This window comes from Myxocyprinus asiaticus, chromosome 4, assembly GCF_019703515.2.
Source record: "Myxocyprinus asiaticus isolate MX2 ecotype Aquarium Trade chromosome 4, UBuf_Myxa_2, whole genome shotgun sequence".
NCBI lineage: Eukaryota > Metazoa > Chordata > Actinopteri > Cypriniformes > Catostomidae > Myxocyprinus > Myxocyprinus asiaticus.
The window spans coordinates 45,975,680-46,003,523 of NC_059347.1; the positions used below are offsets into that span (position 1 = coordinate 45,975,680).

At 37.8% G+C, this 27,844-nt stretch overlaps 1 protein-coding gene across 1 annotated transcript; it reads right to left on the reverse strand.

Moving 5' to 3' along the window:
• Window positions 1-7,431: 7,431 nt before the first annotated feature.
• On the reverse strand, window positions 7,432-27,006 carry LOC127439768 (coiled-coil alpha-helical rod protein 1-like). The gene is given in 15 exon segments (XM_051695992.1): window positions 7,432-7,649; window positions 7,790-7,919; window positions 7,993-8,144; window positions 9,897-9,995; window positions 10,145-10,312; window positions 10,401-10,522; window positions 11,196-11,271; window positions 11,357-11,469; window positions 12,147-12,253; window positions 12,846-12,956; window positions 14,386-14,527; window positions 14,671-14,780; window positions 16,120-16,265; window positions 25,716-25,934; window positions 26,988-27,006. Coding segments are annotated over 15 exon segments (1,848 nt in total). The 3' UTR covers window positions 7,432-7,515.
• Between the last annotated feature and the right edge of the window lie 838 nt (window positions 27,007-27,844).

Sequence of the window (27,844 nt, forward strand, 5' to 3'; positions counted from 1 at the left end):
AAAGTTTGGTTCATGGTTTTGATTTTTTTTAAATCCCAGAAAAAACTACTTCTGGAAGCAAGACATCTGAAAAAGTGGGCGAGCACTGTTGTGCTCTATTGAAATTCAGTATTATTGCACTGCAAATATTGTTAGTTCCTTTATGACATTTTTTTGTGTTTTCCTCATTTGTAAGTTGATTTTGGATAAAAGCATTTCCTAAATGATTATATATAAATGTTAACAAACAACAACTTTACTGTAGTAATTATTAAAAAATTTCAAAATCTATTTTAAATGTCTTTAAGTTTCGCCATGTTGAAATGACATGGTCCACTGTGTTTCACTAAACGTTGAAGAAGAAAATCCATGCGCTCATTGGCTGCCACCTATGTACAGTAGTGGATTTAGGCATGGGCGACATGTGCCGTTGCCCAGGGTGGCATCTTGTGGGGGGACAGCGGTATAATAAATATATTATACGGCCCAGGGCACCTAGAACCGCCACTGCCTATGTAGATACGCTTAGCTATGCTTAGCGCAGTGTTGTTTGGTGATGCGAAGAGCAAAAAGAAAATAATGGAACATACTTATTATTATGCTTTAGAAGCAGAGAAAACAGGAGATTCAGTAGATGTACTGCCGAAGAAGCAAAAAAGGTCCGGAGCAAGAAGACAGAAAGACCGGAAAAGGCAAAAAACTAGAGTAAACATCGGTACAGCATACAAAAGTTGGAAAGATTTGATGACAGAGAAAAACATGAGTAGTGATGCTGATGTTGCTTCTTTTTTGTTGGACAAGTAAGACATTATTAATTGTTTAGACCGCTCTCTAAAATAGTATCAGAATAATTTACAGAGAACTCATACAAGTTTCCCTCAAACTTTTTAAAATTGCATGTGTAGTCAACGTATGTTAGTAATGGACAGTTTTCAGCTGTGTTTACAAATGCAATGTGTAATTTTTATTTTCTTTGTTATCACAGCTATCGTAAGGGGGGCCCATCCACCTCCACCTCTATCAAATGGCATGCGTCTTCATTCGTTTAGAAGCTCTTGTTGTGGATTTTGTGTAAACCATGACTTTGGTTGCTTGGAAACAAAACGAGTTCTTCACAGTATTCATGGACATGCTAAATTTGATCATCAAAAACAATTCTAATCTTTCCTTTACCATGACATTCTGTATAGCTAGATAACTGAGGTTTATTTCATGCTAAGCAGTTCTCTAATAAAGGTAATAACTGTCTTTAGAATTAACATGAAACGCAGACAGTCTCCAAAGATTATTGATATGAGGGACAATAATAATCTGTCCTTAACTGTAGAAGTCTGTTCGCTTGAATTCTGACTTTTGTTTTTAGGCAAAGCAATTATATTATAGTAGTAATAAATAACTTTAGAAATGACCTCAAACTCTGACATTTTCCAGATAAAATGATATTCCAGAGCTGACGGGGGCAGCAGAGACTATCATGCTTATCAACGTCGATTGATGGCAGTACAGCATGTAACACCGTCACATCGGTACTTAACCGAAGTTAATCGGTACACGAAGAAGAGCAATGCTAATGCTAGCTAGAGAATTATGGAATGCCCCTTTATTCAGTAATCAGAGCAAAAATTGACTGTTGACCGGAATAATTCAGAACGCACATCCTCTCATGAGCGCTGCTAACAAGATAACAGCATAGTCTCCCAGCTTTTCTTTTAAACTAATGGGATGAATTGCCAAACAATAGCAAAAACTATTAACTATAACTATAAAATCAGGTTTGTTAGAAAATCCACGTCATACACAGAGATATTGTTAACAGGTCTGTGGTGATTCTGAAAGATCACCCTAGAAGCTGGAATAGAATTCCTAAATGAACACAGGCAGAAATATTTTACTGGCCACAGCGACCATCAGCCACCTCAAATGAATACACACAAACAACACGGGTCAAGCTGTAAATTATGTGTGTGTGTGTGTGTGTGTGTGTGTGTGTGTGTGTGTGTGTGTGGGTGTTCTCTTTGTCACTCACACTGGACATTCCGAAATAGGAACCCATGGTTGACTAACTGCACACACACACTCACAAAACCCGACACACACTGTAACACACCGCCTCAGCAGCCATCACTCATGCTGCTTTTTCTTCTCTTTCATCATTTATTCTCTACATTTTTTCCAGGCAGAGATTCTTCAGTGCCGACCCACTGAAGCATAGAGACTCGCCCTGAGCGCGCAAACACACACGCATACTAACACATTCCTAACTTATCTCTGCAGACTCTAACACACCATTCAAGAGAACAAATCAGAGATTCACTGCAGTTCAACAGCAGAGAGAGAGAAAAAGATATATATTTATTATTAGCTGTTCTGCATTCCTATTTAAACTCAAATATTGCTCAATATTGCTTTTGCAATTTATGCTTTCAGTAAAGATAAGTTTTGATTTTGAGTTTTAAATACCGTTACTAGCTCTAAACTGATTCTGATACTGTGTTTAATATTGCAATATGTCTACAGTAACATATTTATCAAATGTGACTTAACCAAAAGACATTCAACTTGATTGTATGCAATTTCTTTTAGCCTACTGCTGGACATAGAAAAACCAATAGATTTCAATAGTCATGCTAACTTTTGAGGGAAAATCATTAATTCAGACTAAAATCATTTCAGATTTAGCAATAAAGTAAACACATTCACACATTGTTTTTGTTTTTTTGTCTATAGTACCATACAGCACTGGGTAGTAAACCAAAAATAGGTTTCAGGGAATGTAAATAATAAAATGAGACTAACCAAATAATTGTGCATAGTCAGGATGGCAAAAATAATAGGCTTATCTGCTAATAAAAGGGAGAGGAAAATGTTATTTTTTTTATTTTATTTTTTTTTTTTCATCTTTTGTTGTTGTCATTAAAGTGCATTCTATCAAACTAATCGTAGTATTTTGACACAATTCATGGTCACTTGGTATAATCTAGCATTATACACAAACTGTTAAATGATTGCTTAACCAGAGCACTTCAGTGCTACTGAGAAAGAGTTGCTACAGGGGAGGTTTATTTATGATGTTGAAAATGTACTGCGGATGCAAACAGGCTGTAAATCCTGAGCTAATATGTTAATGAACAGCTTGCAGACTGTGCCTGTGATGTTCAAATCAAGAATCTACATGATTCAGATCATGAGAACATTTCGCTAGGAGCAGCTTCATATAGCTTAATACCACCAATCAAATGCTAAGGATTTATAATTAGTTTTTGTCCTGGAGGGTCACTTGAACTTCTAAACATGCTGCTCCACTATAGACCCAGATACAGATTCCTTTCATAATTCACACAAACCTGCACAAACTTGGTAATTTAATTTAAAGGGGAAGTGTATCATTTCTTTACCACTAGAGTCACCAAAATGAATTGCAAAAATAAAGGCCATTTTCAAACATTTTTTTCAAACATAGTTCCACCCAAAACACAGCATTGGTTGAGCCAGCGTTGCTGTATTGGGTGGGATGGGATGCTCAAACAGAACAATGTACTGATTGTGCCACAGAGCCACTTGTTTACACTTTTCGGTGGAAATTAACCCACATACCTTTTAAATAGCCACTAGATGGAAGTTACTCTTTACGAACAAACGATCGGTGGGAGCATGTCATGATTCTTTTAGCAACCAAGAAAAGAATGGCTTTCAATTAGCTTTTCATTAAAATGGAGCTGAAATTGTCCCCAAATTGCTGTTTGTCGGGTTAAAACACCCCATTTTGGAAAGATTACTGGAGATTTCCATCAACATTAGTGGATAAGAACAAACTCAGGATCAAACATAAATTATTTCACAGTTGACCATCAATATTAATGCGACTGCTCTGAGACCCAGTTGCCTCGCAGCTGCTGTTGGTAGATTTGAACTTTTCACTGAGCAATCACAGAAACTCCGATCACAAACGGCTGTTTTCAAATTGACAAAGTGTAACCCAACACTGCAGCGCGTACTGTCTATTTGTAAAAGGAAAAATAATGTAGGCTAATTCTTCTAAAATATGTCTTTGAATTTACAGTATTTTGAATGCAGTTACTTGTGCAATCTAAATCGGCTGTTTTTGAGTTTGCTGAATAAGTCAAATATCTTTATTTACTGCTGTGTGATGTCACGATAATTTCATCTATTAGGTTTTAGATATGCACTATATTTTACAGACATGAAATATGATTTGCTACTTGCTAGCTCGTTGCAGATGGTATTAGGGGAAGGGACAATCTCATTCTAGAGAGCATTAGATTGGACAACAATTTGTGTAGAGCAGGCTGAGTCATCAATATTTTGCTCTGTTTTTCCAGAAGACAAAGACTGTAAATTTTAAATGCGTATATCTGCAAAAAGTTACATTTGTAAAGGTTGAGTACATTAGTATACTTGTGGACATCAAAGCTAATACAATTGGACTAAAAGGCACACAAAGTTTTTTTATTTCTTTTAATTTAATTGAGTAATTTTGCTTGGGGCGTGGCTAAAGAATCTTTGATCACACTGCGATAAAACAGCTACAATGACTGCACTGATGACATCACAGAGAACAGAGATCCAAGTCTGCCTTTCGGCAAAAGTACAACACAGACACTCTCTTCAATGCTCACAAGAATTATGAGATGTTCTTAGATATCAGAGTAAATAAAGCCCTCATCCATCATTAAATTCCCCCTCTTAACCCCCTTGGGGAAGCAGTGGGGCTCTAGCATTCCTGCACATTCATCTGTGTGTCCGCCCTCTAAAAGTTCCCCCAGGAAACCGCTCTCTCCGTCCTTGTGTGGCTCACACAAACATGCCCTGTCAGCATCTCTCACTGTCCATCTGCTAGAGGCTTGAACCTCAACTGCACAGCGTCCTCTGAGAGACCAAAGTGTGTGTCTGAATGAGAGTGTAGAAGTGTTTGTTGTCAGGCCAGATTATGTCCCAGTTTCTGTACAGCTGAGATCAGACTCAGAAATAATTATGCGGATGGGTTTAATGGCTTAAATCTAAAGTGATCATTACTGATCAGTTATTCAGTGTGCTACTCTCCCGAATTAAGTTTAGTGCGGGTCATAATTGTTTGTCTCCCTTCTTTGAGGTGTTCGTGGAGATGCTGTTGGGTCAACCATCTATTAGGGCCTACTGATCCACACACTTTCATGCATTCGGTACATGTCCATTCAAATCTCATATAGCAGCTTTAGTTTGTGCTTGAGGAAAAGCTTGCAGGCCAGCTGCTGTTCAGCAAAGTAGTTACATGAGCAATGTCACTTTTCATTGAGGGAAATGTAGAGTGTGTCTTTAGGGAAAATTAAGAGCTTGTGTTTTCAGCAAAGATCGCTTAGTAACATCACAAAACTGAGGAGCAGCCTAAGATTTATGATTTTCTCTCTCAAATAAACACGTCACTCAAGCTGAAATACACGTTTCACTCACAAAAGTTCTCTGAAGGTGATTTTAAATTTTAATGGATACACTCTGCAGAGATGCTCTAAAAGCATATATCCAGAACAAATATGACAGGAAGGACAAAGTGGTTAAACACACACCTGTTATCTTAAAGCTATGAATTATTTACAGGAAAATTAGTTTTACAGGAAAATGCTATAATTAAATCACGTTCAATGACTGGTAACAACCTGCAGCAAAATCTCAGCAATATTTTGTCCAAAAATAAAATGTATCGGATACGAATAAACCTGGGCAGTCCAATCAAAACGCAGTGTCAGGAATTTTTTACTGTTACACCTTGTTCCATCTTACTGTATGTTTATGTGTTCTGTGTGCTGGTAGCACAGGTTCAAACACTTCAGGGGGTCTGTACTGGAGATGCTGAGTTCTCCCATCACCATTGTGCTCCTGAGCAAGACACTAAACCACAGTTGCTCTAGAGGGGTGGACCCTGTTGAAAATTAACCATAAGCTGCTTTGGATAAAAAGCATCTGCTGAATGACAAATAAACGATGGCAACTTCCTCTTATATTTGTAACTCAATATATGTACATGTTCAGACAGCAGCAGATCCTCATGTTTTACAGATGTCGAATGGAAAATATTTCTTCAGGATCAAGTTACAGTAACTTGTACTTTCCCATGTCAAACTATTGCCATTTCAGACCCAATTAACTACACAATTAGCTTATCAATCAATGTTGATCAAGGGCATGAAATAAAATCACTGCCATAAGAAATGATAAAACACCTTTTTGATAAAATATCTTAACTAGGAGATTAAAGGAATATGTCTGAGGGCTTTAAAAAACATGATAAAACTGTCCTGGATGCTGATGGGTTAATATATCATTCCAACCATGCAAAATATACAGTATAGTTGTAGCAGCTTTAACACGAAACACCTATTTACCATATCAGCACCCATAAATAACTTTTTACATGTAAACAGGGTTGGGAGGGTTACTTTTGAAATGTATTCCACTACAGATTACAGAATACATGCTGTAAAATGTAATTTGTAATGTATTCCGTTAGATTACTCAAGGTCAGTAACGTATTCTAAATACTTTGGATTACTTCTTCAGCACTGGTAGATTTTTTCACTTTCACTCTGCCAGAACATAAACCAAAATACACATTAAAAATCCATTCTCTGAAAAACCTAAATATCTTATGCAGTGTTGTTTCTAAAACAAGATCAATCTAATTGATCTTGTTTTAAGGATTTTTAGATATTTTTACAGGAAAACAATACAAACATTATTATCAAGAATACGATTTTTGCCCTAATATCAAAGGTCTTACTAGAAAAAATAAATTATGTTCCAACTTGAATTTTCTTGATTAAAAAAATATGATCATGCCTGGTAACATGTGCATGTAAAATGGCTAGAAATAGCATTTTAGCTTAGCGTAAAGCTGACAATTTACACAAGGTTTATTTCTATTTCTTCTGCTCCAAAAATACTTCAAACTTACTTCTCTGTCTGCTCGTATGAATGTAACACATCATAAGAAAGTGTTTCACCGCTGTTCAAATGCACTTTGGATCGCATCATTTGTATGTATAAATGTTTTCCATCTGAAAGGACTAAATATTAAATGAAACAAATGAAAATAAAATGCAAAGTAATCTCTTCAGTAATCAAAATAATTTTTGAATGTAACTGTATTCTAATTAACAATGATTTAAATTGTAACTGTAGTGGAATACAGCTACTTATTTTAAATAAAATTTAATATTTTAAATACATGACTATATATCTCCCAGGGGAAGGATGGCACATAATAAATTGTAATAAAATAATGTTTTAATACAAATTTGTGTCCTTAATATTTTCACTATAGTTATGTATTGTGCCTAATAACAGCTTTTAGATAAATTTTAAATATAAACCAATAAATACAGATATTTTTAATCCTGCAAGACATCTGAGATTAACTGAGAATAAGATCTGCAAGCCCCATTTGACAAAAATCACCTTTATTAAATTATAAACAGACATCAAACCCCATGAGAGAGGGGGGACAGACAGCAAATATGAGTGAGAGAAAATTCATTGGTGTGTTCAGCACAATTCTTTATGTGTGTCAGCACAAGAGGCTGTTTGTGTCTCATTGAAGGCCTGACCTTCCTCATCATCCTCTTCCTCTGAGCTGCCCATCACTGCAGCACTAAGAGCCTGCAGCGCCCCCTGCAGACCTGAGACAGGGAGAGGCAGGGTGAGAAACCAAGTAAAGCATGAAGGAAAATTGAGTAAATGAATGAATGAATGAATGAATGAATGATATAAATGATATAACAGTCAAATGCTAATTTCATGAATGAGTAGGTGAGTTTACTTTGAGGTGCTGTAGGAATGCTGCTCTCAGACTGATGATGATATTTTTGTTTTAATGCTTCAGTCGTCTAGATGGCTGATCTTCTTAGTCTCTTATATTCGTTCATCAAACCCTGTTCCTGAACAACTGCCTACACAAACACACAAAAAATATAAAGCAAAGAAAAGATGCAAGAAGTAAATTTAAATGTGTGTATGACTCACCAGGGGAAGGCTGCGGTCTTTGTCCTTGTCTTTTAGCTGTTTCTGCAGATGCATGATCTGTGAATGTGTGTGTTCTTTTCTTTCTTTCTCTGCCTCTTTCATGTGCTCATTCTCTCTCTCCACCTGCCTTTGTACCTGCCGCAAAGCTACCACTGCTCACACATATCAACACACAGGCACATAAAACAGAAGGTGTGTGTCTGTGCAGTCTTGTGCTTGCTTCAGAATTCTACATCAGTAGAATCTCTCTAATCTGACAGGACAAGCAACATTCAAAGAGTGTTGATATTTAGTATAACAGCACTGGAATGCTTTACTATTTGTATCACTGTGCTTGTCTGTGTTTGCAGCGTTCCAGATAGGTGGAATTGCTTGCCGGCATGCAACAGCTGTACTACTTTTGGCTTCTTTTTGGAATTATTTTCATTAGCATAAAAAATATAAAAAATATATTTTACTGTTTTAAAGGGATAGTTCACCCAAAAATCATCATTTACTCACCCTCATGCCATCCCAGATGTGTATGACTTTCTTCTGCTGAACACAAACAAAAATTTTTAGAATAACATAGGTCCTCACAATGAACATTTTAAAGCTCAAAAAAGCACATGAAGGCAGCATAAAAGCAATCCATAACACTCCAGTGGTTAAATCTTTATCTTCAGAAGCGATATGATAGGTGTGGTTGAGAAACAGATCAATATTTAAGTCCTTTTTTTACTGTAAATTCTCCTCCTGCCCAGTAGGAGGCTATATGCTGAAATAATGTGAATTGGCAAAAAAAAAAAGAATGATTCATCCAAACTTACATATCGCTTTAGGAGAATTACATTTAACCTCTGGAGTCTTATGGATTACTTTTATGCTGCCTTTATGTGCTTTTGGAGCTGCCAAATTTTGGTATCCATTCACTTGCATTGTGAGGACCTACAGAGCTGAAATATTCTTCTACAAATTCTAAGCACGGTAAGGAATGGTTACAGTAGCATTTCTATTTGAGTATGGTTCAGCACAGCACGATTACAACACATTCTTGGCCCGGAATTCTTGGCACGCTTAGCTAACTGTACTCAACTGTGCTGGCGGGATGGCTTTAGTACGTGGCAAATTGTTTAATGTATCTTCATGATTTTATTATGCTGGTTTAACTAGTGTTGTAGCAAAAATTTATTTTACTACATGCCTTTTTTGTCAGGGAAGTAGATTAGCCTACTTGCTTATTAAAGCTCAGAATATATCAATATATTCTCATATACTATTTTCGTATAATACTTACATAATATTTTGTTAAAAAATATCATTTTTAGCTAGTTTGGGAACTTTTACCTTTGTGTGTTTGTGTCCAGTGGCATACACAAGCCCTCATGATGGAAAACCTCTCACCTTCTTCTCTTTATTTTCCTTTTTGCGTCATGAGCCATGTCTTTTCTGTGTATTAGCAGAGTAAAACCAGGGAAAAAAGCAGTCCTAAAAACTGGAACATGCGATCATCCTCCATAGCACACTTGCTCCAATGTTTACCTCACATGCCGTCACCAACAGACAGATCTGTTACAAACATTCTCCTGATTTCACCTCACCATAGTGGAAAAAGAAACGGCATGGAATGGTTTTGCGATGAGAACTGTTCGGCCCGATAGTGGAAAAGCAGCTTTTGTTTGTGTTCAGCAGAAGAAAGTCATACACATCTGGGATGGCATGAGGGTGAGTTAATAAGAGAATTTTCATTTTTGGGTTAACTATCCCTTTAAAATAATTTAATATGTTTATTGAATTATTGAATAAAACCATTGTCACACTTGCAATCATGCTGTTGTACTAGATATCAGCATGGATGGGATTAACTGCAGCACCAATGGTATATAATTTTATACCATTACATATGTATTTGTATGTATGTGTACCTGCTTTTGTGTGCTCTCTTCTTGCTGTTTTGAGTTGTGCCTCCATTTCTCTGAGCTTCTCTGCACAAAAACTCTCAACTTCTGATACCCTGTGTAACACTACACATACACAATTAACTTTTCACATCTTCAGAAATAAGCACTTACACTCTACACAAGCTGAAGGAAATAATAGACATATACAGACAAACAGATCCTCCTGAACAAACTCTCTGCAGTGACCTGAATGACAGAGATTCTTTATACACCTAAATCACACTGTTGCTGCAGTCTCTGGGCCTCAGCACGGAGCTCCGCGATGATCCCCTCCTGCTCCTCACATTGTCTCTGAATCTCCATTCGGCTCAATTCTGATGCCTCCAACTCCTCCTTGTTGTGTAACAGAGCCTCCTTCAGATGGCCCACCTCTCTCTCTCCTGCAGTGCATGCATACACATTGTTACAGCTGCTCAGTTTTCTCCTTTCTAAATAAGTTGTAGCTTTAGTTGGGGTTTGCATACATACGCTGTAGCTGTAGCCCTGACAGGGAGGCCTGGATGAGATCAGGTGTACGTTTGAGCTCCTGTGTGAATTTATCTCTCTCCAAACTCAACAGTGCTACCTCACTCTTGATGCTCTTAACAAAGCTGAATCAGAGAGATGTAAAAAAATAAATAAAAATAATAATAATCACAAACCTGACAGCCAAGAAGTATCTAATGATTCTGCTGAATACCAAGTATCCTGCAAAGTGTGTTTGCTTCTGAGTGGTGCCATGTTAGCTCTGTTCCAGAACACAGAGCTACCTATGGAGATTGTTCTGGAACCTAATTATGCTTCCTCCTAAGATATGTCATTTTAGCCAGATTCTAAAATCATCATCACATGAATCCTTCACAGAGAAAACAATCTTAGAATTGACTCTGAGACTCTGTATCAGCTGTGAGTTAAGTCTCCAGTGCAGAGCGTTATTTGTGTGCTGCACGATGTTTCTGCAAATCTAACCTCACTAATGAGGTTCCATTTCTGTTAGTATACTGCCTTAGTAGGCAGCTGCCTGTGTAGGTGGTAGCCAGTGAGGCAGCGCCGTAGACAGACCTACTGTGTCTGTGAGTGTTGTGACAACAACTGTATCATTTTGCACTGGTGAGAGATCAGCAGCATACACCATTGGAAATAATCAACGGTGATGTGTCACCTTAAATTAAAAGAATCACTCAAAATATAAATGAATATCAAAGTCTGAAGCTCTTCTCCCATTATTTCATTAGCTGTAATTACCCAGAGCTGCTGTCTGTCAGTGTTTGTGTGTTTCTGTACCTCTCCAAAACTGCCGGCTCTGAAGACCTTGTGGTTTGTTTAGTTTTCCACAGAGTTTCTTTCCTCAACAGCAGTCCTGCAGACAAACAACCCACATACATTCAAACTGAAACACACTTACACACCCACCCCCACACACATACATGACACTCTGTACTCACCATGTACTGTGTCCAGTCGTTTGGCTGCGAAGGTGAGTTTCTGATTCAGCTGACTTACACCGGACTGAACTGCTTCCATCTGACCTATCTTAATTTCTATGGCTGACATCACCCTTGTAAGAGAGAGGCAAAAAGAGACAAAAAAACAGAGACAGAGAGAGAGAGAGAGAAAAACAGAGGGACAGATGTTTATGGATGAGGCATCTTCAGGGGTTTGGTCATAGGAAGAGTCAGCTTTAATCTAATCATGACAGTCATATTAGTATTTAGAAAACTTGTAGATGTACAGTGCAGTAACAGATTCAGTCATAGGGGTATAAGTGTGCGTGTATTTATACGTGCAAGGTTATTATCGTTTTTTTAATTTTTTAATCTAGTTTTTATTTCTATTTAATTATTAATTTGTCCTTTCCATTTAGTTTAGTTTTTTATTGCTTTTGAGTTTCAGTTTAGATTTTTGCTTTTCAGTATATTAAGTTTTTATTTTAGCTTAAGTTCTCATATATGCATTAAGTGATATAATTTCAACATGTTCGACGGCACTACATTTGTCAAGGCTATCTACTGGCATTTTTAGTTTAATGAAGACAGGTTGTAAAGGTTTGAAATATTAAAATATACAGTGTTCAATAATAATAAAACTAAAACTATTTATTTGTGGTCATTTTAGTTTTATTTTAGTTAGCTTCGGTTTTTACTATTATGTTATTATTATTTTTTTGTTTTCATTTGACAAAATTGTTTTCATTTAGTTTTCATTTTTGTTAATGATAATAACACTGTGTGCTGCCTGTGTGCTGTTTCACTGACATCAATCAGTGATCCCTCTGCATTTTTATTCCACTCTTTCAGCTGAGCATTCTCCTGCACTGCACTGTCCAACTGCTGCTGTAATCCCTAGACACACAAATCAAGCACAGAGACTTTCAGAAACACACACCTGCCTGCGGGAAGAGCTTCTACAGCAGAAGAGCTTCAGAGCTGTCACTGTTACACAGCTGATCAGCAGCTCTGCACATGGTGAGTAATCATGGCTGACTAATGTGATGCTAAAATAGCCAACCTTCTCAGAGTCAATGCTGAACAAGCTTGAACCTTACAAAACACAATCCAACCTGCTCAAACTGTAAAACTGCAGGAATATAAAGGTACAGAAAGAGAAGAGGGAGTACAGAAGGAGCTGACCAGGATTAGGGCAGTAATGAAACTTCAGGGACTGAAAAATTCTTCATAACATTAGAAGGAATTCATTAAATAGAAGCACTACAAAAGTCCCCTACTAACCGTTTGAAACCCCACCTGTACTACAGTACAAACCAACATTTTACTGTCCTCACACCAAGCTTAACTTAACTGATCACACCACAACTAAACCTAAACCCATAACCATACCTGATCCTAACTGACCTCATACCTAGCCTCAATCCTAACTGACCCCACAACTACACTTGTGTCAATACAGTTTATGCATAAGCGTATGCCAGAGTACCTGAGTATGTGCGTGGTGAAGCTCCAGTTGAGCTGTTTTTTCCTCTAGGTGGTGCTGAAGTACATTGTTCTGTGACTGCAAACATTTCACTTTTTGCTGTAGAGAGGAAACCTACACACACGCAGATCACAGATTCAAAAATGTGCAGTCACACACGCAAGCACAGATGGTCTGTGAGTGTTTTGTGTGCACCTATAGTTTTCTGGTATATACACTCAGTAACCACTTTATTAGGTACACCTGTACACCTAGTTATTCATGCAATTATCTAATCAGCCAATAGTGTGGCAGCAGTGCACCTCATAAAATCATGCAGATATGGGTCATGAGCTTCAGTTAATGTTCACATCAATAATCAGAATGGGGAAAAACTGTGATCTCAGTGATTTCGACCATGGCATGATTTTTGGTGCCATATGGGCTGGTTTGAGTATTTCTGTAACTGCTGATCTCTTGGGATTTTCATGCACAACAGTCTTCGAGCTGATAGAAAGGCTACCGTAACTCAGATAACCCCTCTGTACAACTGTAGAGAGTAGAATAGCATCTCAGAATGCACAACATGTCAAACCTTGAGGCAAATGGGCTACAACAGTAGAAGACCACATCGGTTCCACTTCTGTCAGCCAAGAACAGAAAGCTGAGGCTGCAGTGGGCACAGGCTCACCAAAACTGGACAGTTAAAGACTGGAAAAACATAGCCTGGTCTGATGAATTTAAATTTTTGCTGAGGTACACAGATGGTAGCCCCACTGCAGCCTCAGCTTTCTGTTCTTGGCTGACAGAAGTGGAACCCGACGTGGTCTTCCATTCGCCTCAAGGTTTGACATGTTGTGCATTCTGAGATTCTATTCTGCTTTCTGTCAGCTCAAACCAGTCTGGCCAATCTCTGTTGAGCTCTCTCATCAACAAGGCATTTCCATCCGCAGAGCTGCAGCTCATTGGATGAGTAAACTCTGGAGACTGTTGTGCAAGAAAATCCCAGGAGATCAGCAGTTACAGAAATACTCAAACCAGCTAACAATCATACAACAGTCGAAATCACTGAGATCAAATTTCTTCCCCATTCTGATGGTTGATGTGAACATTAACTGATGCTCCAGACCCCTAATTGCATGATTTTATGCATTGCACTACTGCCACACGATTGGCTGTTTAGATAATAGCATGAATGAGAAGGTGTGCAGGTGTTCCTAATAAAGTGGTCTCTGAGTAAATATTACCATTTTATACCATATTTATTATAAGATTTCAAAATACAACCCATGCAAATGTGTTTCTTCAAGCAGACGTTTTTGTCAAATGTCAATAGGAGATGTTTTACAGGTCACTCGCCACAGTGACAGACAGATGAGCAAAATTACCCACCACAAACAACTGTCTGGTGGTGGGTGTTAATTTCATACCCTCAATATAAGATGCAAAGTTTGTGAAATTTTGTGACATGTGTTTTTGCGTCTTTTCATATGTGGGTAGGAATGTATCCCTCTGACAAACGGCTTTGTATAATTATGTCTGTGTGATTGTGTGTTTACATTACCATGTCGTGTAGCTGTGTTTTCTCTGCATGGAGGTGTAAGTCTCTGGTCTGTAGTTTAACAAGCAGCTTAAAAACCTTCTGTCTCCAAACACTCAACATCTGCCCAGCCTTGCTGCCAGAGTACAATGGGTCAGACTGCACAAAAACACAGCTAGTAGTACTACTTATATGTACTTATGAACCACATCAGGCACCCTAAACATCCATATCAGTCAGGCTTTAATGATGAATCACTCCAAAGTCTAGACGCATGAATGTGTGTGTAAATGTGTGTGTAATCTGACCCGTTCGCAGAGCTCTTTCTCCTGAATGGCCAGAATGTCATTTGCTGCATTCACTCGGACATTCAACAGCTGTACAGATAAAGACAGGGCTTCCTTTTCCTTCTCCAAATGCTACACAAACATTCATAATATATTTAAAAACAAAGTGACCCACTCATGTGCAAAAACATTTCGCACACACTATCCTGACATTTCCTAAAGGGGGTGATATATAAAAAAAAAATAATAATAATTTTTAAAAAACAAATCTCATTCAAATGGTTTTAAAGCTGATTGAAGACATTTGACCATTACAAAAATCATTCACACCTACAATATGAATGTCCAGTCACAAAATTATTTCAATTCAAACACCACAACATACTGAAGCTGATGCACTGATGCCATTTTATATGGAAGCCCAGGAGTGCCATTTACAAAAGAATTAAGGAATAAATTATCAATCTATTAATTTGAAAATAAAAATGTGAATAAACCAATTTATAAATGGACAAATAAAGACATTTAAATGTGAATAAATAAACCAATTTAAAAATGTACAAATAAATAGACACATTTAAATGTGTTTAATTAATTCATGTTTTAAATTGTCATTATATTTAACAATAAAATTGTGCATTACTAAATCATATTTAAATGCACCTTTTAAATAGCATTTTAAAAAACATTTGGCAATTGCTTTTCTTCATCCATTTGCCAGTTGCTTTTCTTCATTCATTTGCTTTTCTTTATTTTTTGACTTTTCCTTTTCTTTTACCATTTTTCAATTCAGCTGAAGCCCAGGAGTGCCAATTAAAAAAGAATGAAGGAATAAATTATCAATCTATTAATTTGAAAATAAAAACTTGAATAAATAAACCAATTTATAAATGGACAAATAAAAAGACACATTTAAATGTGTTTATTTAATTAATGTTTAAAAATGTCATTATATTTAACAATAAAATTGTGCATTAATAAATCAGATTTATTTATTTGTTTAAATTGTCATTAAATGTAGAAATAAATGAGTACATTAATGAGTCTTTTAAATGCACTTTTTAATGCACTTTAAAAGCACCTTTTAAACTGCATTTTAAAAAGGTATTTGCCAATTGCTTTTCCTCATCCATTTGCCAATGGCTTTTCTTTTTTGTTTTGTTTTTCCTTTTCTTTTTCTTTAACCAACTGAAAATCAAGTAAAAAAAAGCCATTGGACTGTTGACTCGTGAGAGCAACCAATGAATCTTTGACTCAGTTATAAGACACACCCCTCTCCAACGTGCCACTCGAAGAGTATGTAAGACGGCCTGTCATTGGACAATGGTACATGCAGTTTACATGATATTATTGGATCTGTGTTTCCCGCGTATAAGAAATGGATGCAAAACATATCAGAAGTAAATGGTGGCTCGTTCACTGTTGCTGTAAAATACTGAACGCAGCCCTACCTGAGCGTGCACAGTGATACATGCCCAGGATGGGAGCTGGTAATCGGGATGCTGTGAATAGGACCAGCCTCCCGACCCGCAGCCTGAACTGAAGCATGCGACGGAGGTGAGCAAGGGCAACGGCTCGAGTTGCTGGAGAAAGCAGATGGACTTTCCAGAACGTATACTGAAGAAAATGCACATCCCCTTTCAGTGATATCATATTCATAAAAAATAAAATAAAAAACACTGTATGATCATCTTTAAAATTTTTATTTTTATTAAAATAATTGCCTGTGTATGATCGAGAAAAGACAGACTGTCGGACTGACGGTCAGCTGAGGATACAGAGAAGACAGCGATCACACTTTTGTGGAACAAATGGTAGTGTGTAAACTAATGTTGTATATTATTTATATGTATTATGAAAGTGTCTCTTTTGAATGAAAATGTAATATATATATATATATATATATATATATATATATATATATATATATATATATTTTTTTTTTTTTTTTTTTTTTTTTCACACCATTCTGCTGTGTACATCTGTTTATAATGTCACAAATAAAGTTTGTGCTTCATCTTTTGTTGTGCTCATCTTCATAAAGATGTTTATTGACTGACTGGATCTATACACACAGTAAATACACAATGTACACATTCTTTTATCACATTCCTCTTTTTACAAATTGTACAAATGTCTGGGTCTTATGGATTTAACATTTTTATTTTGAATGAATTTACATTTTAATTGTACATGAATTGATTATGTTATTGGCAATATGTAATTGACACAGATAATGGCAATTAACATGTCAAAGATGTTTGAGGTAAAATATTTAAGATTTAGGCTAGACATTTTCCGAGAGGAAAAAGCAATAACCAACAAGCGTTTTACCCCTTCACTTCTAGAATTGAGTGAAATGAAACAGTCACTTAACATAACTTTTACTGGAAGATACAAAAGACCTTCTGGTTGTGTAAACGAAAGATAACACTTTATTAAGCTTTTTAAACAGAAACGGTTTAGTACAGTTTCATCGTGTCGCAGTGCTTATGATCGATGACCTTATTTAAAATGTAAATTCATTCAAAATTCAAAATGTTAAATCCATAAGACCCAAACTACAATTGTAAAATTGCAATGTGATAAAAGAATGTGTACATTGTGTATTTACTGTGTGTATAGCTCCTGTCAGTCAATAAACATCTTTATGAAGATGAGCAAAATAAAAGATGAAGCACAAACTTCTTTTACGAAATTATAAACAGATATACACAGCAGATTGGTGTGGAATATATATAAACTATACAGGTGCATCTCAATAAATTAGAATGTCGTGGAAAAGTTCATTTATTTCAGTAATTCAACTCAAATTGTGAAACTCGTGTATTAAATAAATTCAATGCACACAGACTGAAGTAGTTTAAGTCTTTGGTTCTTTTAATTGTGATGATTTTGGCTCACATTTAACAAAAACCCACCAATTCACTATCTCAAAAAATTAGAATATGGTGACATGCCAATCAGCTAATCAACTCAAAACACTTGCAAAGGTTTCCTGAGCCTTCAAAATGGTCTCTCAGTTTGGTTCACTAGGCTACACAATCATGGGGAAGACTGCTGATCTGACAGTTGTCCAGAAGACAATCATTGACACCCTTCACAAGGAGGGTAAGCCAAAAACATTCATTGCCAAAGAAGCTGGCTGTTCACAGAGTGCTGTATCCAAACATGTTAACAGAAGTTGAGTGGAAGGAAAAAGTGTGGAAGAAAAAGATGCACAACCAACTGAGAGAACCGCAGCCTTATGAGGATTGTCAAGCAAAATCGATTCACGAATTTGGGTGAACTTCACAAGGAATGGACTGAGGCTGGGGTCAAGGCATCAAGAGCCACCACACACAGACGTGTCAAGGAATTTGGCTACAGTTGTCGTATCCCTCTTGTTAAGCCACTCCTGAACCACAGACAACGTCAGAGGCGTCTTACCTGGGCTAAGGAGAAGAAGAACTGGACTGTTGCCCAGTGGTCCAAAGTCCTCTTTTCAGATGAGAGCAAGTTTTGTATTTCATTTGGAAACCAAGGTCCTAGAGTCTGGAGGAAGGGTGGAGAAGCTCATAGCCCAAGTTGCTTGAAGTCCAGTGTTAAGTTTCCACTGTCTGTGATGATTTGGGGTGCAATGTCATCTGCTGGTGTTGGTCCATTGTGTTTTTTGAAAACCAAAGTCACTGCACCTGTTTACCAAGAAATTTTGGAGCACTTCATGCTTCCTTCTGCTGACCAGCTTTTTAAAGATGCTGATTTCATTTTCCAGCAGGATTTGGCACCTGCCCACACTGCCAAAAGCACCAAAAGTTGGTTAAATGACCATGGTGTTGGTGTGCTTGACTGGCCAGCAAACTCACCAGACATGAACCCCATAGAGAATCTATGGGGTATTGTCAAGAGGAAACTGAGAAACAAGAGACCAAAAAATGCAGATGAGCTGAAGGCCACTGTCAAAGAAACCTGGGCTTCCAAACCACCTCAGCAGTGCCACAAACTGATCACCTCCATGCCACGCCGAATTGAGGCAGTAATTAAAGCAAAAGGAGCCCCTACCAAGTATTGAGTACATATACAGTCAATGAACATACTTTCTAGAAGGCCAACAATTCACTAAAAATGTTTTTTTTATTGGTCTTATGATGTATTCTAATTTTTTGAGATAGTGAATTGGTGGGTTTTTGTTAAATGTGAGCCAAAATCATCACAATTAAAAGAACCAAAGACTTAAACTACTTCAGTCTGTGTGCATTGAATTTATTTAATACATGGGTTTCACAATTTGAGTTGAATTACTGAAATAAATGAACTTTTCCACGACATTCTAATTTATTGAGATGCACCTGTATAAAGAAACGTCCCTTTTTTAGGACACTGTATTTTAAAGATAATTTAGTAAAAATCCAAATAACTTTACAGATCTTTATTGTAAAGGGTTTAAACAATGTTTTCCATGCTTGTTCAAGGAACGGTCGTTAAGACACTAACAGCTTACAGACGGTAGGCAATTAAGGTCACAGTTATAAAAACTTAGGACACTAAAGAGACCTTTCGACTGATTTCACGGCACCACAGTGGAAAAAGAAAGTGTAACTGTGCCAACTACCCCAAATCACTGTACGGTTTTGCGACGAGAATTGTTCGCACCGATGGTGGAAAAGTGGCTTATGTTTAATCGTGCCTTACCTGTTCCCCTAGTTTTTTTTTTTTTTTTTTTTTTTTGTAGTCTCTCTGTCACCTCCTTTGATTCCTGTAACTCTTTCTCCAAAAGCTGATGTTCTACTTCACACTCTTTTTTTAGGCACGAAAACTACACACACAAAATCAGATTTTTCTGAATCAGGCCTTATTCATGAAATGTGAGCAGAACAAATTTGTGTGTAAATTGTTTGTAAAAAAATATTTTTTGTAACTTTCCCATTGAATAAGGCTCAGTGTACTTAGAAAGTAACTGCCCCTAAACTATTCAGATGTCATATACAAATCCTACATATTCATTACATACATACAAGTGTTCAGAAGGATCAGAGTATTAGTTCACTGTGTAACTCATCACGCTCTATTCACTGCCTGTAAACATACACACACATAAACAGACACACTCATCACATTTATTTTAACCCATATACAGATCACATTACCCTGTAAAACTAACAGCCAGGCTCTGCAGTCAGTGAGTATTTGCACCTATTTATATGGTTTTGCTGGTCTCTGATCTGCTCTCTCAGACACTCTGCTCTTTCTCGCAGACATGCCATCTCTCCTCTCATCAATAGCTTTTCTTCTCTTAACCTTTCCATCTCTTGCAGCAGGGGCTTTGAGCTGCTCCTCTCATCTTCTGACAGTCTGAGAGAGAGACAGAGAGAGAGATGAGAGGGATGAATATATAGAATAAAAAAGTGGCTGGGGAAGTCATGTGATGCCATGCGAGGATCGAACATGTGAACAGCGAGCTCTGCGCACTTTGCTAGTTTTAATACTTTTTATGACATAAACCAGTGAGATTCAATACACTCTGTTCCATAACTGTTCTAGGAGGACAATATGTCAAAGAACTCAAAATCCTTGGGCTCTGGAGACATTAAAAGACATTTACGTGCTCAAGCTGATGCCCCTGAGCAGGCCGCAAGCCTGGGAGTCGATTTAGTCAGAGAGGTGCGGGAAATGCACCGAAGGTCGTTGCTGACTTGATCTTGCTGTGATACGTCGATCGATCACTGCCATGGAGGCAAAGTTCACTGATGTGGTTACAAGAGTGGGGGATGTCGAGAAACGGCTCGATTACCTGGAGTCATCGGAGAGGGAATAATCTGCTAATCTGCTAGCGACCAAGGTGGATTTGGAGCGTGTCTGGGAGAAGTTGGAGGTTATGGAGAACCATATCCAGCGGAATAATGTTTGTTTGGTTAGAATCCCTGAGGGAGCAGAGGGACAGGATATGGTGAAATTCCTGGATGGGCTCCTCCCAAATCTGCTCTACATAGCAGGCCATAAACTGGAAATCGAGTGAGCTCACAGGGTTCCTGCTCGTCGATCCGCAGAGGGAGACAGGCCCCGATCAATTCTGGCCAAATTTCTGAGATCATCAAATAAAGATCTTGTGTTACACGAGACGAGGAGTAAAGGAAGGCTTTCTTGGAAGAACCACAGCATTGTATTGTTCCCAGACTTTGTGAATTTGACAAGAGAGAACCATGATCGATTCAAAGAATGCAAGAAACTTTTACACCAACAGAAGGTCAATTTTGCACTGATATTCCCGAGAATAGATACTAAGGATGGCTTTAATACATTCACATGCCCACAGCACGTGATGTTCTTCATAAAGTCAATGGAGTGAGCAAGTCATCTCGTTGTACTCACTTTGCAGCTGAGTGGACCAGCTCACTTAACATTTGCTTGACAGTTTGAAGAATCTGCACGTTCTTTTTGTGCTGGTTCCACCTAGTGGCTGGAGTTTATTTTGTAGAGTAACACCTTCAGGACAGTTTTATGTATGAACCTACATGCTCTTTGTGCTTGTTCCATCTATTGGCTGAAGTTTATTTTATAACTCTGTCTCACAAAATCTGTATAGAAACACCGGACTTGAGCAATCCGACAGCAAAGTTGTCGTGGGGGTTCTCGTAGGCGTACATGGACTGTTTGAGTTTGGAGGGATGGACGCCAGTTGGCGCTGTTGTGCGCGGGGTTATTGCACATGGTTTTCTTTTTTCTGTTTGTTTGGTTCTGGGGGATGTTCGGGTTTTGACTGTCGCACTAATGTTGGAATGTGGTCTGTATAATCTTGTTTTTGACACAATATATTTTTTCTTATATGTCAAATGTTAATATGAGTGGATTGTCTCTCTTCACATGGAATGTGAATGGGTTGGGGCACCCCATAGAAAGAAGGAAGGTTATTTCTCTTCTTAAGCGTAAGAAATATGATATAATGTTTCTTCAAGAAATGCATCTTTCTCCACAGGAAGCTGAAAAATTTGGAAAGATATGGGGTGGGCATTTTTTTTATAGTGCTGGCTCGAGTAAGAGCAGGGGAGTCATTACGCTGATAAGTAAACATCTACAATTCAAATGTCTGAAACAGAGTAAAGATAAATTAGGAAGAGTCATTATTGTTTTAGCTGAAATTCAGGGTCAAAGTCTTAATTTGGCTAATCTTCATGCACCTAATATTGATGATCATGGCTTTTTTATAGATCTTGAAGGGATGCAATGTGCAAACTGCTGGCACCCCTCATGATATAATATTGGGAGGAGACTTTAATCTTTTGATGGACTCAGTCCTTGAGCATAGTGAAGCAAAAGTGTTCAAGCCCCCTAGAGCAACACTGACGCTTCACCGGATGTGTAAAAATCTTGGTCTTACAGATATTTGGAGACTTTTGAACCCATCTGGTAGGGACTATACATTTTTTTCATCAGTCCATAAGATTTACTCTAGAATAGATTTTTTTTAATATATATCTAAGTCCCTCATTTCATCTGTCGTTGATTGCTCAATTGTAAACATTTTAGTCTTAGATCACGCCCTGGTGTGTTTAGAGGTGTTGCCACATATGAAGAAAAGGAAATCATATAGTTGCTGCTTTAATGTATCCCTTTTGCAAAATCCTGAATTCCAACAAATGCTAAAGGCTGAAATCAGTGTCTATATGGAGACCAACTGGTCCACAGTATCCTCTGTGGGCATGGCTGGGGAGGCACTTAAGGGCCAGATCATACAGTAAGCCGCATTCACCAAAAAATCCAAAGCACAAGAACTTGTGGAATTGGAAGGGAATATTAAAAGTGCCGAGGCAGAGCTGAAGTGCCGAATGTCGTCTAATGGCCTCAGAGAATTGATCTGATTGAAATACAGATATAATACAATTTTGTCATGGAAGGTGGAGTTTTGGCTATTCAGAGCAAAATAGGGCAGGGAAGCTTCTGGCTAGATATATAAAACAGAGAGTGTCTTTTTCTACCATTCCCTCAGTGAAATCTGCTGGTGGTGAAATATTTACCTCAGCCACTGATATTAATAATGCTTTTAAAGAATTCTATCTTGATCTTTATAGTTCCACATCTTCGTCTACTGAAGAGGATATTAGAAACTTTGTGGAACCATTAGAACTTCCTAAACTGTCAGCTGAGCAAAAACATTGATTCTGAAATATCCTTGGAGGAGCTTGGCGAGGTAATTAAGGCCTTGCCTACAGGCAAGGCTCCGGGGCCAGATGGCTTTGCTGCTGAATTTTTTAGATCTTATGCTACAGAACTGGCTCCACTTTTTGCTAGAAGTTTATACGGAATCATTAAAGATTGGAAAGCTTCCGCCAACCATGACACAGGCCCAGATCAGTCTGATTCTTAAAAAGGACAGAGATCCAAGTGAGTGTAAGAGTTACCGTCCAATTTCCCTGATCCAGCTAGACGTTAAAATATTGTTAAAAATTTTGGCTAACCGATTAAGTTATGACATCTCTTATACATATAGATCAGGTGGGGTTTATTCGAGGGCATAGCTTTTCTGATAACATTAGGCATTTCATCAATATCATGTGGTCAGTGGCGAATGATCAGACTCCGGTCGCTGCCATCTCACTTGACGCCAAAAAGGCATTTGATATGGTAGAATGGGATTATCTTTTTAAGATTTTGGAAATGTATGGGTTCGGGAATATGTTTATTGGATGGATTAAGTTACTTTCTAGACACCCAGTAGCGGCGGTACAAACTAATGGATTAATTGCAGATTATTTTACTCTGGATAGGCAGGGTTCAATCTATTCTTGAAACCCGGCAGGGTTGCCCTCTTTCCACATTATTGTTCTTCTTGCCCTGGAACCATTAGCAGCCACGATAAGAAAGGAGGATGATTTTCCAGGGGTGATGGCGGGAGGTGTGGCACAAAAGCTTTTGCTTTATGCAGATGATATTTTATTATTAATCTCCGACCCCACAAGATCTATGCCTTGCTTCCACAGAATTATTCATTCCTTTTCTAAATTCTCAGGATACAGAGTTAATTGGTCTAAATCCAAAGCTTTGGCTCTGACATCGTACTGCCCGGTAATGGCTTTTCAGCCAGACGACTTCCAGTGGCACAAACAGGGCTTTAAGTATTTGGGTATATTATTTTCAGCAACTCTGTGTGAGTTAATTTTGACCCTTTAATAAAAAGGTTTGAGCGATGTGGGCAGGTGGGCTTCATTACATTTATCTATGATTGGGAAGGTTAATGTTATTAAAATGAATTGTATTCCAAAATTCAACTACCTGCTACAATCTCTCCCTATAGATGTCCCCCTCTCTTATTTCAAGTAATTTGATAGCATAGCGAAGTCCTTCATTTGGAATGGTAAACGTCCCAGATTACATTTCAGTAAGTTGCATAGGCCGACTGACAAAGGTGGGCTAGGCCTACCAAAGATTTAGTTTTATTATTATGCATTCGGTCTCAGACATTTGGCTCATTGGTCGCTTCCACCTGAGAGAGCCCCTCCCAGGGTTTGTATTGAACAGGAAGTTCTTGCCCCTATTTTGCAATTGCAAAGCCTTTCCCTTGAAATGGATGACTTGGAATGCATAATTAAGAAAAGCAGGCACTAAGTGCCCAGCATAGATGGGAACTCCTTCAACACTTTTTAAAAAGCATCCCAGGGTACATTTCTGGTACATGCCAAGAGTACATTTCTGCAAAATCTAGGCAAAGTGTGACTACTTTGAAGATGCTAAAATATAACATAGTTTTGATTTATTTTGGATTTTTTTAGTCACAACATAATTACCATATTTCCATTTCTATTATTCCATAGTTGTGATGACTTTACTATTATTCTAAAATGTGAAAAAAATATAAAAAATAAAGAATGAGTAAGTGACCCTAAACTTTTGAACGGTAGTGTATATGAGAGTGGAGTGTTGAGATCCTTTGAAAATATGGTTCAACATTTTGGGATTCCCAGGTCTCAATTCTTCAGGTATTTACAGCTTTGCCACCTGCTCTGTACTATTTTTGGGAGTAGCATACACCCCCCTAGAGTGGTAGATACTCTGGAAGTGGTGATTACTGCTTTTGGAAAAGGTCATGAGGCATCAGTTTATTACTCCCTGCTAATTCAGAGTCTGGGGGACAGAGCTTCAACTTCTCTCAAGAGAGTATGGGAGAAAGATTTAAACTTGGTATTGGAGGCTGGAGTGTGGGTTAGGATTTTAAAAAATGTCAAGGCTACATCTAGAGATGCAAGGGTGCACCTTATGCAGTTTAAGATTTTACATCGATTCTATTGGACCCCCTCTAGATTGTATAGGCTTGGTCTTAAAATACATCCACCTGCTGGCGATGCCAATTAGAAGATGGGGACACAACCCATGTTTTTTGGTGGTGTGTTAAGATCCAAGAATTTTGGTTGAGGTTTCAGAGTTTTATGTGTAACGTATTGGGCACTCAAATTTAATTTTTGCCCCAGACTCTGTATTTTAGGCGACCGGGCGGTCATTAATATAGGGGATAAATGCATAAAAAATTGGGTCCTAGCCAGTGTTATGATCAGAAGACAGATTATTCTTAGGGGATGGAAGTCGGCTGGAGCACCCTCATTTCAAGAGTGGTACACAGAGATGGGGAGTGTAGTGGCATTCGAAGAAATGTCAAGTAGAAGGCTAGGCAACTTAGATTTATTTAATAAAAATGGGGCAGATATTTGGCCTTTTTGGGAAAAAAAAAAAAAAAAATATATATATATATATATATATATATATATATATATATATATATATATATATATATATATATATATATATATATATTTTTTTTTTTTTTTTTTTTTTTTTTTGTGTGTGTGTGTGTGTGTGTGTGTATATATAGTCAAGTGTGACCACAGGGATATTTGTTGAGGGTCAGGGTGGGGTTGGGGATTGGGACGGAGAAAGAGAATAATGGGGGCTAAATATTTATTCTGTGAATATATGTTTTGCTTTTCTGTGTCATTTGTGTAAATCAACAAAAAGTGTTAATCGGAAAAAAAGTGGCCGATTCGGATCCAAGCTGATACAGCTCCAAGTGTTTGAGGTGGTATTGCCGTTGTATTTATGTACCTGTGTTCAGGGCACTACTGTAAAATGTTCTCGCTCTGTTGTTTGTGACGGATGGAGTGCCATGACTCCACGCCAGCGGTCTCAGCCCAGCCAGGCCCTCCTCAGTGAACTTGGGGGGTGGATCTCTGAAAAGAGTAGTATGAGGAGCTGTAGAAGATGGTGGGGCTTGGATGGGTGTGACATGTTGAGCTGTGGACAGGGCCACAGGACCCCAGTAAACTGAGCAGATGTCATCAGAGGAGTGTAGTTACGGACAGCTATGAGACAAAAGACAGCATGAGATTAATGTTATACAGTAAATACAGGCAGACAGTTGGAAAGAATGATAAAATAAACAAGAACAGCATAGCTCATTCGCTTTCTCAGACACAGAGCAACAAATAATACGACTAGCCTAACCTACAATACAACACAAGAGATAGCAGCTAATACACCAAATTTTTAATATCAAAATTATATTAAAGGAATAGCTCACCCAAAAAGAAAATTCTCTTGTCATATACTCACCCTCATGCCATCCCATATGTATGAGTTTCTTTCTTCTGCTGAACACAAACAAATATTTTTAGAACAATGCTTTGTAGGTCCATTCAGTGCAAGTGAATGGTGACCAAACCTCAAAAAAGCTTATAAAAGCAGCATAAAAATAGTCCATACGACTCCAGTCATTAAATCCATATCTTTGGAAGCGATATGATAGGTATGAGTGAGAAACAGATCCATATTTAAAGGTGAAGTATGTAATTTTTTTATGTCAAAATATGTTCTCCTATCCCAGCTGATTGTTTATTGACAACTATAAGTAAGTCATTCTTCAGTTTTCCTCTCCCAAAAATGTAAACACTGAGCCAACCAGGCACTATCGAAACATTGATGTTTATATTTTGAGTGGCCCACTCAGCCTCACCCATCCCTTTCTAGCTCGACCTCTTGCGTGAGTTTGGGGTGTGGCTACATGTAGTAAACTGTTCAGCAGGGGGAATATGAATGACCATGACAGACGTGTTACAGAGGAAAAGAAATTTAGCTTCACCTACAGATGTTAAAGCCAAAAGTTGAAGACTTGCTGAAAGACTGGAGTAAACCAGAGTGAACACTGGCATCGCATTTACAAGGTGGAGGACTTTGAGGGAATTTTTGGGGTTTGATGGATAGTTGTTTCTTGACAGGTATGCTACACTCAAGGTACTGCCACATAAGTTTGCTGATTACTGTTGAGCTACAGATAAATTCGTAGTCGTAGATACTAAGAATATGCATTTTTACACTTACTTGTAACCGGAAGAACCATCCTACCTCATGTTATGGATCCCCGCTCTCCCAGCTGCCTTTCAATCAGGTGATGTTTTCGGAAGACCCGATTCCTCTGCCATGCTTTCTGTCTGATCTTGTTCATTACAACATTAAATATTTATCACCTATTTTTTAGTACAGCCTATTTGTTCACAGGGAGGCTTGGAATGGCATGATGAGGCTTAGGGGTGATAGCAAAGGCTGTTTGAAAACATATTTTATTTTTGTAATTCCATTTGGTGCCACTAGTAGCACAGAAATGATATGCTTCACCTTTAAGTCCTTTTTACTATAAATCTCCACCTTTGACCAGCCCCGACCAGTAGGTGCACAAAGAATGTGAAGTGAAAGTGGAGATTTATAATTAAAACAAAAAAGGACTTAGATATTTATCTGTTTCTCACCCACACCTATTATATTGCTTCAGAACACATGGATTTAACCACTGGAGTCTTATGGACTACTTTTATGCTGTTTATGTGAGTTTTGGACCTTCAAAGCTCTGGCACCCATTCACTTGCATTGTGGACCTACAGAGCTGAGATTTCTTCATAAAATCTTTATTTGTGTTCTGCAGAAGAAAGAAAGTCTTACACATCTGGGATGCGATGACGGTGAGTAAATGATGAGTCAATTTTCATTTTTGGGTAAACCTATTCCTTTAACTACACATTTAAGCATCGACTCGTTTTTAATGGGTAGTTGACATGTCAAGTCATGACAGTATTGTCCTACTGTTTGGTGTGGTGTGATGTACTATGCTTAATCTAAAACTATGTTTCTAATTAATTTCTAGTTACCCCACATGCTGTTTTTGTGACTTTATATTGACTGAG